Below are 12921 nucleotides of genomic sequence, written 5' to 3'. Positions count from 1 at the left end.
ATTACCGGCCGCGATTACCCACCTGCGCGCGCTCACTCGACGGCAGCGCCAGAGTTTGGCCGTCAGATAGGGCGGGGAGGGGGGGGGGGGGGGGGGGGGTCTGTGCCGCGCCCGGAGAAGACCCGGGGCGGAATGAAGGTCCCCGTTGTGTGTAACGGAGAGGTGTGGATCGTGATTAGACGGATCTGGGGCCCCCGCGCTGCGAAGAGAGGCGACAGAGTGGGAGTTTTCCACTTTAGCTTTTCAATTTCCCCCCCCGTTCCTTCTCTTATTGATCGGTGTAAGCGTGGAGAAAAGAGGACTCGTGAAGTCTCAAGCGATTTAGTGTGTGTATGATTGTGTGTATGTGTGTGTGTGTGCGTTTAGGGGTGTGTGTGCTTGTGTCTGTGTGTGTTTGGGGGTGTGTGTGTGTGTTTGGGTCTGTGTGTATGTGTTATTGTGTGTATGTGTTATTGTGTGTGTGTGTGAGTGTGTGTGTGTATGTTTGGGTGAGTGTGCTTGTGTGTATGTGCATGTGTGTGTTTGTGTATGTGTTTGTGTGTGTGCTTGTGTGTGTGTGTGTGCATGTGTGTGTTTGGGTGTGAGTGTGTGTGTGCATGTGTGTGTTTGTGTGTGTATGTGCATGTGTGTGTTTGGGTGTGTATGTGCATGTGTGTGTTTGTGTATGTGTTTGTGTGTGTGCTTGTGTGTGTGTGTGTGCATGTGTGTGTTTGGGTGTGAGTGTGTGTGTGCATGTGTGTGTTTGTGTGTGTATGTGCATGTGTGTGTTTGGGTGTGTATGTGCATGTGTGTGTATGTGTGTGTGTGTGCGTTTAGGGGTGTGTGTGCTTGTGTCTGTGTGTGTTTGGGGGTGTGTGTGTGTGTTTGGGTCTGTGTGTATGTGTTATTGTGTGTATGTGTTATTGTGTGTGTGTGTGAGTGTGTGTGTGTATGTTTGGGTGAGTGTGCTTGTGTGTATGTGCATGTGTTTGTTTGTGTATGTGTTTGTGTGTGTGCTTGTGTGTGTGTGTGTGCATGTGTGTGTTTGGGTGTGAGTGTGTGTGTGCATGTGTGTGTTTGTGTGTGTATGTGCATGTGTGTGTTTGGGTGTGTATGTGCATTGTGTGTGTTTGTGTATGTGTTTGTGTGTGTGCTTGTGTGTGTGTGTGTGCATGTGTGTGTTTGGGTGTGTGTGTGTGTGTGTGCATGTGTGTGTTTGGGTGTGTATGTGCATGTGTGTGTTTGGGTGTGTATGTGCATGTGTGTGTTTGGGTGTGTGTGTGCTTGTGTGTGTGTGTGTGTGTGTGTGTGTGTCTCAGACCCCTGTGGACCACACAGCCTTCTGCACCACACCCAGCCCATCGCAGCTGCTGAGGAACCGGCCCTGTGCCGGGGCTCAGGCTCCGGGCTGAGGCTCCGGGCTGAGGCTCCGGGCTGAGGCTCTGGGCTGAGGCTCTGGGCTCAGGCTCTGGGCTCAGGCTCTGGGCTCAGGCTCTGGGTGAAGCACCATGCTGACTCCTCACATGGTGATGTGGACGTGGCGGGGATGGGGACGTGGCGGGGATGTGTCCTGGTAGTTCTGGGATCCAAAGGGGAATTTCTTTAAATCGTTGTTATTGGCTCACCGCCACCACCCGCTGTCTCTTCGGAGGACTCCGTGTTATTGGTCATTTCCTTTACTGCTGTACAGGATGGAGTCTAAGCATCCCTCTAGTGCTCTCTGTCACCCTGTCCCAGATCCATACACTCTCTGAAAAAAAAAAGAAAGAACTTCAGGTAAACAGAGATGTCTTTTGCGGGCTTCTAAAGGTGAAATTTAACAGTGTGGTCAAAACAAATACAGGATAGAGAACGTCAGGGCTTGTTTCCTGGTTCAACTGTACAGCAGGTATGTTGTGGCTACGTAACAGGTGCATCTCTCTCAAGGTCCCCCTGAACACAGAGATGCTAACTGTGTGTCTTGTGGCTAAGCAACTGGGGTTGCTTAACCGTCTGCTTTAATTTATTTCACTAACTGGTGCGTCTCTTTCGAAAGTCCCCCTTAATAGACACGCTAAATGTGTATCTTGGCTAAGCCCACAGGTGTGTCTCTTTCAAACATCCTGCAAACACAGAGATGCTAACTGTGTGTTGTGGCTTAGCAACAGGTGCGTTTCTTTCAAACGTCCCCCTGAACACAGAGATGCTAACTGTGTGTTGTGGCTAAGCAACAGGTGCGTCTCTTTCAAACGTCCCCCTGAACACAGAGATGCTAACTGTGTGTTGTGGCTAAGCAACAGGTGCGTCTCTTTCAAACGTCCCCCTGAACACAGAGACGCTAACTGTGTGTCTTGGCTAAGCCCACAGGTGCGTCTCCTTCAGAGGTCCCCCTGAACACAGATGCTAAGCATGTGTTTTGACTGCAGTGCTGGGTAAACTCTATAAAGTGTAAATATGTGAGGGTGAGCTATAGCCCGAGAGCCGTAGGCTGTACTTTGTAAAATATGAAGGTGGGGGGAGGGGATTTTGGAATGGAAGGAGAGCGAATAATAGCCGAATGAATCTCGACTCTCTTTGAGTCGGGCTCGGAACTCTGAAATAGCGGCCATCGCCCCCGCCCGCCCCGCCCCGCAGCGGGGTTCTCCTCCCGAGGACCAGATTGATTTTTTTTTCTCCTCTCTTTTTACCCTCTTTTCATCATCCGCTCCCCCTCTTTTCTGTAAATTGCATTTGGTCGTGGGCTCGGGCGGATCACAAAGAGGAGAGCGAGCGGGGAGAGAGGCGGGGAGAGAGAGAGAGAGGCGGTGGTGGCGGGCCGGGCCGGGGGGGTATCCCAGCAGGCCGTGCGTGGGGGGGCCGGGGAGCGACACAATGGGGCGAGGAGCGAGCGGAGTGATGGACAGCGGTCGCCCGCGCGCGGGGACAAAGCCGCGGCTAACGAGCGGCTGACAGGCAGAGGGTCCATTACCGCCGGCACAAAGCGGAGCGCAGATAAACCGGATCGCCCACCGCCCGCCATAGAAACCGGCCCATTGTCGCGGGGAGATGATAAGATTGACCCCGGTGGTCCCGCACACTCACACACACGTGGCCACACACACTACGCCTTTTCTCTCTCTCTCTCTCTCTCTCTCTTTCTTTCATCCTCCTTTTATTCTTTTTTTCCTCCTTTTGTGCGGCTGAAGAGCAGTGCCTGCATTTCGATTTTTTTTGTATTTTTTTTTTTTTTTGTATTATTCCCTTTTCCCATCTCATTCTCCCCTCCCATGCAGAATGGAAAAAATAAAAAAAACAGCTATAGCTCGGATTGGAAAAGTAAAGCGGAGAAATGTCTCTTAAACTGGGCTTTGTTGGGAAAGCTGGCCCTGAAAGAAGGCTTTCTGTTTTCTTTTTCATGGGGATTACTGGCCTTGCCAGATATGGATTCCGCTCCAAAAGGGGGTTCAACGGCTAAATTACAACAGAACCCAGCTGTGTACCGTGCTGTTCCTCAGGTCTGTGTGTGTTTGTGTCTGTACCTGTGTGGACAGGGCAAGAGGAGGAAGAGGAAGAGAGAGAGAGGGGAGGAGGAGGAGGAGGAGGAAGAGGGAGAGAGTGGAGGAAGAAGAGGGAGAGAGAGAGAAGGATGAAGGCAAGAGAGAGAAGGAGAGAGAGGAGTGAGAGAGAGGAGAAAGAGGAAGAGAGAGGAGGGGGAGAGAGAGAAGGAGCAAGAGAGAGGAGGAGAGAGAAGAGGAGGAAAACTCCACTCTATTCCAGCTTGTGAAAAGCAGCAACTGGGGACACCATGTGTTTTGTCTGAGAACTTGCATTCTTATAAAGCACACTTCACACTAAAGTGTCCCAGGGCACTGAACAATTAAAATCAAATAAATACACATGGCAGGCACAATTCAGACAATTAAATACATTACATGAAAGCAGTATTAGCACTGGGGTATGCGGTTGTAGAAAACTGGACATTATAAATTAGGTTGGGAATTGTACAATTTATAATGGTACAAATGTATATACACCAACGAGCAAAAACATTATGGTCAACTGCCTAATATGCTGCTGGTTCTCCGCATGCCTCCAAAACAGCACTAACCCCCTGTGGCTTGGACTCTTACAAGACCTCCAAAGTGCCCTGTGGGATCTGGCACCAACACGTCAGCTGCAGATGTAAGCAGTCCTGTGAGCTGTGAGGTGGATACTCAAACCACCCTGTCTGGCACCAACAGTCATTCCACGGTCAGAGTCACTTAGATCACATTTTGGCCACATTCTGGGATTTGGTCCGAAAAACAGCTGAACCTCTTGACTACGTCTGCATTTATGTCGCTTTTATGCACTTAGTTGATGCGACATGATTGGCTGTTTAAATATTGGTATTAAAAAGCTGGTGTACTGGTCTACCTAATAAATTGCTCAGTGAGTGTATATATATTAAAATAATAATGCAAATATTAAATTCCATATCAGCAAAGAAAAAGCTAAACCTTTTATGTGTATTTCTCATATTGTTGTTAAAATTTTGGAGACATATTTGGTGTGACTTGGAGTGATTATCATCCCTGACAAGACGCATAATGTGTTATAATCTCCTCAATACATAATGCGCTGGCATTTACGACTTGTTTGAAACACCATAAAGCGTTTGAGTGATACAGGTTGACACCAGGCAATATAACAGAAACATGAATAATTAATGAGTTTTTTTTACAGCACTTGATAATTGGGATTAGTTTCACCGCTCACAATACTTTCCTGACAGATTCATTATATTCTGTTTATTATTTTTTATTTCTCAGGGACTGTGCATAATGATTTACATAAACGATGACATTTGATGTATTGAATCGAGTTAGCAATAGCGCATCTTAAAGAGGCCGCAGTCCCTGGGGAAGCCACAGATAGAGAGGCAATATAGAACAATAAATTGCAGGATACAATTAGTTTTACATGGCATGGCAGCTGTTGAAGGCAGGCATATATTGTTTTCATCAAAAAAAAAAGTAACGATAAAATTATTTGACAACAAAATACATTTTGTGACACTACACAAATCGCACTGTAATTATAAATGACAAAAGCATTTGCAAATACAATGGCTGTTGTGGGGATTGGAGAGGAGAGATTGGCAGTCAATGATTGCAGATTTGCTTGCCCTTTAGCCACATTTTGATAGAAAAAAACCAAGATGGCTGCTGAGGTTCCTTATATCAGCAGGTTACGCCATGGCTTTAACTGACAGAGCTGATTATTGTGATGTGACGCACACACACACACACACACACACACACACACACGAGATATAGAAAGCTATAGAAAGAACAAGGAGGTGTATATTAAATGTTCATTATCCATAAACAATATAATATGGCCATACTTACTTCAAATACATTAACTGTAATATAAATATATCATTAAATAACTGAGTAATAATCATGAAATAATTAAAAATACACACACACACACGCACATACACACACACACACACACACACACACACATTATATAACCTATTATTTGTAATTGTATTAATTGTATTAACTGACAAACGCGGCATACTTGTATTCTTGCAATAGCAATATCATTCCACGAGGTGGCAGCAAGTCTACTTTGGGACTCCGTTCTTCTGTCGACAATACCACATTCATCCACAATGTGTCAGCAAACGACAATGAATTATCAATACAAGGCCTTTAAATAGTTCACGGCAAATCCTACTTCCCATACCATTATCCGTATATTTACCCAGCCGCCGCGTCCACGTGGGCCCCATATGGGGTACATAGGGGCTACGTGGGTACCCAGTGGACATTGGCTTAATTGGGGCAAATTAGGGAGGTCCCATATAGGTTTGACAGCATGGTCCCATGTGGGCTGATTATGTGGCCCCTGTATGGGTTACATTTGGGTTAAGTGGGCATTGGCTGGAACCAGGGCTCTATGCTAACCTTTCTCCCAAGTAGGACATGTGCTAATGAGTTGAAAAAGTTAGTAGCAAACAGAGAGAGTTTTTAGTAACACACACAAAAGTACTTCCCTGTTGAAAAAAACAAAACAAAAAAAACAAAACAGCTGTTAGCTGTTATGTCAAGCTGTTCATAGCTGGATTTTACACCAGGGTTAAGTGTGCAATAAAAATGGTATCAAGTATACACATAGGCATTTGTTTATTTCACGGAGCTTAATAAAACTTTTTTCACCAATCAGTTTTGATTTTCCTCATGGAACATTTGTAGTTCCACAACTGTAGTGGACATATTACATTACATGGCATTACAGGCATTTGGCAGACGCTCTTATCCAGAGCGACGTACAGTTGATTAGAATAAGCAGGAGACAATCCTCCCCTGGAGCAATGCAGGGTTAAGCGCCTTGCTCAAGAGCCTAAGAGCGATCAGTATAAAGTGATCAGTCTCACATGTCGTGATCTGCTTTAAAGTTTAACTCAGATACAGTACTGGCACAAATTATGGAAACATTGCATTTATAAAGAGTTTGATGATTAATGCAATCTTTGCTGCAATTTCTCTTTTTAATAGAATTTATGCAGTCCCAACTGTAAGTAATTGAGGTAATATCAACACAAAACAAAAATGAAGACATAATTAACATTTGCGTTAAACAAGTAATACTCATTACACATTCCTGTATATATATATATATATATATATATATATATATATATAATTATTATTATTATTATGTACTTTATTCCAAACGTTATCTCAAACTTCTTTCACGTGGGAGAAGTACAATTATTCTTGCATTTTTTCTGAATGTGTATTTCTATTTTGGTAGTTTTTTTATTGCCTATGCTATTTGGTAATACACTTATTTATTGATCCCTCATTTTATTCATCCTTTATTTGTACAGCGAGAGACCATGAGAGGCTTATGACTCTTTTACATTGCCCTAATCACATTGCCAAAATAAAACAGTATAAGACTTGACAATATACAAACTGATAGAAAATAGAAAATCAAATAAACAAATAATAAATAAACATTTTATTATGAATAATAAATTACTATTAATAAAGGAAAAGCATCGTAAGAAGAAATAATCATCTGTGTCTTATCACTGCTAAGATTTTCTTTTTTTGCCTGATTTTTTAACTTGTGGTTTTTGGAGGAGTTCAATGACCCATTTCCTGTTTTCCTTAAAAGCGAGGAACGGTAGCTTCTCCGGTGGACTTTAGGACCCGCGGTGAAACCCGAACGTTGTGTAAGAAAGTGTCGATTGCCGAGTTGCAGATGGCGCCCCGCACACGGTGAAACTAAAAGACACAGAACATAGCTTACTCGTTCTGCAAGATATTCATGTTTACATTTTCCTCCTTTCATTTTCAAAAATTGGTTCAAATCGACGTGTTATTTTCTTTTTAAGAGGCGGTCTACTGTCGTTGCGGACACCTTCACTGAACCAGCTACTTAACTTATTTCTTGACAAGGTGAGTGCACGTCTGAAAATGTCATGCGCGATCTGACTAGATAAATTAGATCTACTACTATTTGTAGGCTAGCTAACTAGCTAGGTACGACCCGTGTCTAATGGTGAACTCGTTTACTGCATTGTCTCGTGCATCGTGTTTTAATTGTCAAAACAATGTGTGATTCTGTGATCGTCAGAACCGATTCACTTGGTTTCAATCTCACAACAGTTTTAGAAAACCTATTCGTAGTAGCTATGTTGCATTTGGGATTGTGTCTGCTAGGTATAACTTTGGACACAGCATTACTTAATTCCATAAAAAGAGCAATGAGCAATGGCTAGATCATGTTGTTAAAATAACCTGCTAGCTACTTGGTCGTTTTTGTTACGCGAAGCATGTGTGTAGGGCCAGGTCATTACGGCTCGTACAATTCGGTGTTGTGACTCACCCGCCGAGCATGGAAATGAAAGTTCATTACCAAAATTAGAAAGGGACATCCGGAATCGCGGCGGCTGGCTTGGTTTACTACAAAGTCGTTATACAGTGCTTATGTAGTATAGTATTTCTTTGAGAAACCATTTTGACAATTCAAGCTCAGGTGACGTACCCGCCGCCAACCTGTAACCAAGGCTACCTGCCATGTTCATGCAAATTGATCGACAGCGAAGTGACAGCCACAGTGAACGGTATATTCAGAACCGCTGCTGCACTAAACCTCGGCCCAACCGTCATGGCATGGGTGCAAGCTATTTTTTATTTATGTTAAGCTAGACTTTTCTATTTCCGAAAATACAGAAATTGGGTGTTGTCAGAGACAGTTACCTGTTGATAAGTTATCTGTTGACAGGACAAAGTTCTACTTCGAGAAACATAATCAGAAAATAGTTATTGCTCTTAAGGGCTGGAACCAATAATCCTTCCATTCTCCATTAAACAGATCTGGCCCTGGTTTTCTTTTCTCTAAGGTAATTAGCTGATCAGTTAGTTCTACTGGGCGGCACGGATGGTGCCGTGGGTAGCACTGCCGCCTCACAGCAAGGAGGTCCTGGGTTTGAATCCCTGTCGGCTGGGGCCTCTCTGTGTGGAGTTTGCATGTTCTCCCCGTGTCTGCGTGGGTTTCCTTTGCGTACTCCGGTTTCCTCCCACAGTCCAAAGACATGCAGGTTAGGCTGATTGGAGAGTCTAAATTGCCCATAGGTAATGTGAGTGTGTGAGTGAATGGTGTGTGTGCCCTGTGATGGACTGGCGACCTGTCCAGGGTGTATTCCTGCCTTTCGCCCAATGAATGCTGGGATAAGCTCCAGCCCCCCTGCAACCCTGCTCAGGATAAGCGGGTTAGGATAATGAATGGATGAATGAATGAGTTAGTTCTACTGAGTGGTCTTCACACCTGACTCCCAGGTAAAGGGAGTGTGGAAAACCAGCTGTCCTCGGACGTCGAGGACCGTGATGCGATGATCCCTGTAATACAGGGATTGGAAAGGCAGGCTGATCTGTTTCTGGATTTCAGACCAACATCTGCTCTTAATTATTGAATTAGCCCAAGACCAATCATTTACATGATCTGTCATTGTTAGCCACATTCCGTGATATAAACAGCTGCCGATGAACGCTCTTGTCTTGTAGCATTTTATTGTGGTCTAATTTACGAGTGGATCAGTCATGCTGCATAGGGCTAATTAGCTGATTGAGTCAGGGAAAAATCCAGCATACACATCGGCCCTACAGGACTGGAGTTGCCCATCACTGACTACCAAAAAATACCAAGGTGTTGGGTGGGGTTAGGCTGGGGTATGCTCTTTTTCCCTTTAATTAATTCCTTTAATTTAGTCGTTTAATTGAAGATTGGGGTGTAATGTTCTCTAGACTGGGCTTAATTAATTAAAGACCATTAATCCTAAACAAATTGCAACTGACGATCTCACTAAAGAAATATATTAAATACAGGCATTGGAACTTGACCAGATCAGTGTCCTCAATGGTAGTTACAGCCCTGAATGGCAGGACGTAGCCTGAAACCTCCTGATTAATAAGCATCCCTCTTCCTGTGTGTGTTTATGTTTTTTTGTGTGTGTGTCTGTCTGTCTGTGTGTGTGTCTGTGTCTGTGTGTGTGTGTGTCTGTATCTGTGTGTGTGTGTGTGTCTGTATCTGTGTGTGTGTCTGTGTCTGTGTGTGTGTGTATGTTTGTGTGTGTCTGTGTCTGTATCTGTGTCTGTGTGTGTGTGTGTGTGTGTGTGTGTGTTTATGTTTGTGTGTCTGTATGTGTGTGTGTCTGTGTGTCTCTGTGTGTAGTGTGTAGTGTGTGTGTGTCCTTCCCAGGTATGGCGGTCCTGGGCAGCTACTGTGCGGACGGCGGCTCGATGAGCCAGGCCTGGCTGGAGGACGGGCTCTCCCCCTGCTTCTACTTCACCCTGGTGCCCAGCGTGCTGCTCACGCTCTCCCTGTTCTTCGGCGCCTTCCACTGCGTGTGCTACCGGCGCTACGGCGCGCCCATGGAGCCCAAGTTCGTGCCGCGGTCGCGCCTGTACGGGCTGCAGCTGGCCGCGTCGGCGCTGATGCTGCTGCAGGCGGCGGGCTTCGTGGCGTGGCGGGGCGCCCGCGGCGGCGTGCTCCCCGGGTTCGCGCTCCTGTACGGGCTGCTCTCGGCGCTGGGCTGGGCCTGCGCCCTGGCGCTGCTGCGGACGGAGCGGCGCCGGGTGGTGGTGCGCGACCGCACGCGCGGCCACAGCGCCGTCCTGCTGATGTTCTGGGCCGCGGCGTTCGCCGCCGAGAACCTGGCCTTCGTCTCCTGGGCCAGCCCCCTCTGGTGGTGGGGCCTGGAGACCACGGAAAAGCAGGTGAGGACCGGGAAAGGCTCACGGCTGTCCTTGTCGCCTGTGGAGCCTGTGGATTTGACAAGTCTGGGTTGCTCTTCAGTTGCTGGAAGGTCTTGGGGCCAGTTTGTCTCCGGTTGAATACAGGGTTCTGTGGGTTACTTGGTTTTAATATTGCATTTTTATATACAAAATGACATTCGGTCTGGGGGGGGGTATTTCAACGACAGGATTACTGAGTTAGCTGGATAACTGCACAGAGTAAAACCCGGAATGACACTTTTTACTTTTTACTTTACTTTTTACTGTCCATCCATGTTCCAGATTTGGGAGGGCTCCGGGTTTTACTCGGTGCAGTTGTCCGGCTAACTCCGTAATCCCGCTTTTACGAAACAGGGCCCAGGTTGTTTTCTCGTGTTTAATTCTCACGCCGTTTTCTCTTTTCCGAGTTCCCTGAGTTAGGATGACACAGCCTTTTGAAAGAGCTGTGGTTATTGTGTTCAGAGTAAATTAAACAATGACTCAGGATAACATAACTAGATCATTGCCTCGGTGGCTCTTTTTAAAATGGAGCGTTGCACTTTTAAAATGTTGAAACCCAACTCGATCTTCATCTGTGTGAAAGGGCAGGCATGTGCTCAGGTGACAAAGCAGAAAAGCGAGGGAGAATAGAAGAGAGGAATTGAAAACACAATTCACACGTTTCTCAGATTGCTGAGTCACTCGTGACCGTGCGTTTTTCTACCAGCTGCCTGTTCCTGACCCCTCCCACTGATGCCTCCTCCTGAGATAATTGGCTGTAGCCCTCTTGCAAACCCCTCCCTCCCGACTTTCAACTTCCCCATTTTCTTGCTAATGTTGTGAATACTGTAATCATGAGTAAGACACAGAAGACACATTCTTAACCCTCGTATTATGTTAAGAGTTTGTGACCGCTTTTATGTTTGGGGTCAAATTGACGGCAACAGTTAAAATTATTGCAAAAGAAAAATTTACACTTTGTGTGTCGCCTTCTTATTGTCTCCCAAATTACTAGCCTTTTATCCATAAATATGGAAAATCTGCGAGAAACATCTCATTTTTCGAGCCTGAGGTACAGGAAGTTAAATTTTGGTACCTGTAGGGGAAAGTGCCATCATTCACAAAGAAATCTGAGATAAAAAATAAAAATGATAATACCACAAAAATAGATGATGAAAAAATTCATACAGTATCATGATGAAAAAAGGTTAACTGCTTTTTAAGAGATGTCAAACACTGAATGTGGTCAAATTGACTCCAAACGTAATAGGAGGGTTAATGATTGCAACACACTTATTTTGAAGTATACCCGTACTCTTTTTTTTCTTTTTTTTTTACCCAGTAAAAGTGAAAGTAAAAGTTACTACAATCTGATATTTGGAAGCTTACATGGATCCTATAAAACCATGTTCCACTTCGTTTTTCACCCGAGCTGCCTGGTGCCCTCCAGTTTTACATGAATGCTTTGTCACTTCCAGGTGGACTTCGGACTCTGGCTGGTCCGTTACATTGGCACAGGGACCCTCTTCGTCATTGGTCTGAAGGCTCCGGGGTTGCCACGGAGACCGTACATGCTCCTGATCAACGAAGACGAGCGCGATGTGGAGAACGGGCAGGTAACGCCACCCGTGCGCGTGGAGAGGGCGATAACCGTTATCAGACACGTGCGCAGATACACCTCCCCTACCACTCGCCCACGATCTCATCCTCCGAAAAAGTCTGTTCCTACAATGACTTCTGTGAAAGAAGAAATTAAATTACAACACTGACTATTTGCAGTCAATGGACATTTACCATTGGTTATAGATGGTGCGCTAACCCAGAACAATGTGTAAGCCCAAATATGTTTTAAAATCTTTTTTAATAATTCCGTTTTATTAAGAGAACATTAATTTAATTTACTTTTTGAAACATCGGTTTTAGTAAAATAAATGTGTTTGATGCTAACCAAACAGGTAATGGAAGTCCCACAAAATGAGTTTGCCATTTCATTGTTGGGAGTCATTTCAGGACATAAACTACAGACCGCTGGGATTAGGCGAACTATCTATTTTCTCGCTAAGAAAACACCGTTTACTGAAAATATACCTACGTAAATGCTTACTATATGCATGCGATCTGGGACTTTCGCCTACTTGCCTAATAGGCTACTTAATACAGTCCGAGTTGTTTTATTGTCGGGATTGCAGTACAGACTACTGAAATCACAAGCGTTAGTGTTAGTGTTAAGGGAATGAAGCAGCGATTTTTACCTTCACAAAAGCATCGCGTTTTATAAACGGAGGTGTCTTCACCCGACTGATTCGCTTTGAAATGCAGTTGAGTTCCGAACTTCCGAATGTAAACTGCGCTGCCCAAAACGCGCTGACGTCTGCAGTTTGTGAGAGAAAGCCTCGAAACTTCGCGGTGAGAATGATGAGCGCAGTGACAATTAGAACAAACAAAAGCTAGGCGAGGAAAACGCACGAAGAGCAGGGACAAAATTCAGTTTCCTAACTCAAATGTCTAAAAACTATTCATCAAAAGATGAACTTGCCAATCCTTCAGTGACGATAAACATACAGGTAGGACAAAGTTTTTTTTTTTCATGAATTGAATCCAAATTGAATACCATACAGGAATTCCCTTGTGTTTTTCTGGCACGCTTTTGCGTCTATTTTGGATCACATTTGGGTTACAAAGCGTCTGCACGAACGTGTGTATT

At 44.9% G+C, this 12921-nt stretch overlaps 1 protein-coding gene across 1 annotated transcript in view; it reads left to right on the top strand.

The window, feature by feature from the left end:
* The first annotated feature begins 7202 nt into the window (after positions 1-7202).
* Positions 7203-12921, top strand: part of LOC133123899 (ATP-binding cassette sub-family B member 6-like) — a 37454-nt gene continuing 31735 nt past the window's right edge. The window contains exons 1-3 of the mRNA XM_061234604.1: positions 7203-7400; positions 9676-10220; positions 11696-11833. Of these exons, the coding sequence (XP_061090588.1) occupies positions 9705-10220; positions 11696-11833 (654 nt within the window). The 5' untranslated portion in view covers positions 7203-7400; positions 9676-9704. The remainder of the gene's footprint in view (positions 7401-9675; positions 10221-11695; positions 11834-12921) is intronic.

Source organism: Conger conger, chromosome 3, assembly GCF_963514075.1.
Source record: "Conger conger chromosome 3, fConCon1.1, whole genome shotgun sequence".
NCBI classification, from domain to species: Eukaryota; Metazoa; Chordata; class Actinopteri; order Anguilliformes; family Congridae; genus Conger; species Conger conger.
This window is presented reverse-complemented; position numbering and strand designations above follow the sequence as displayed.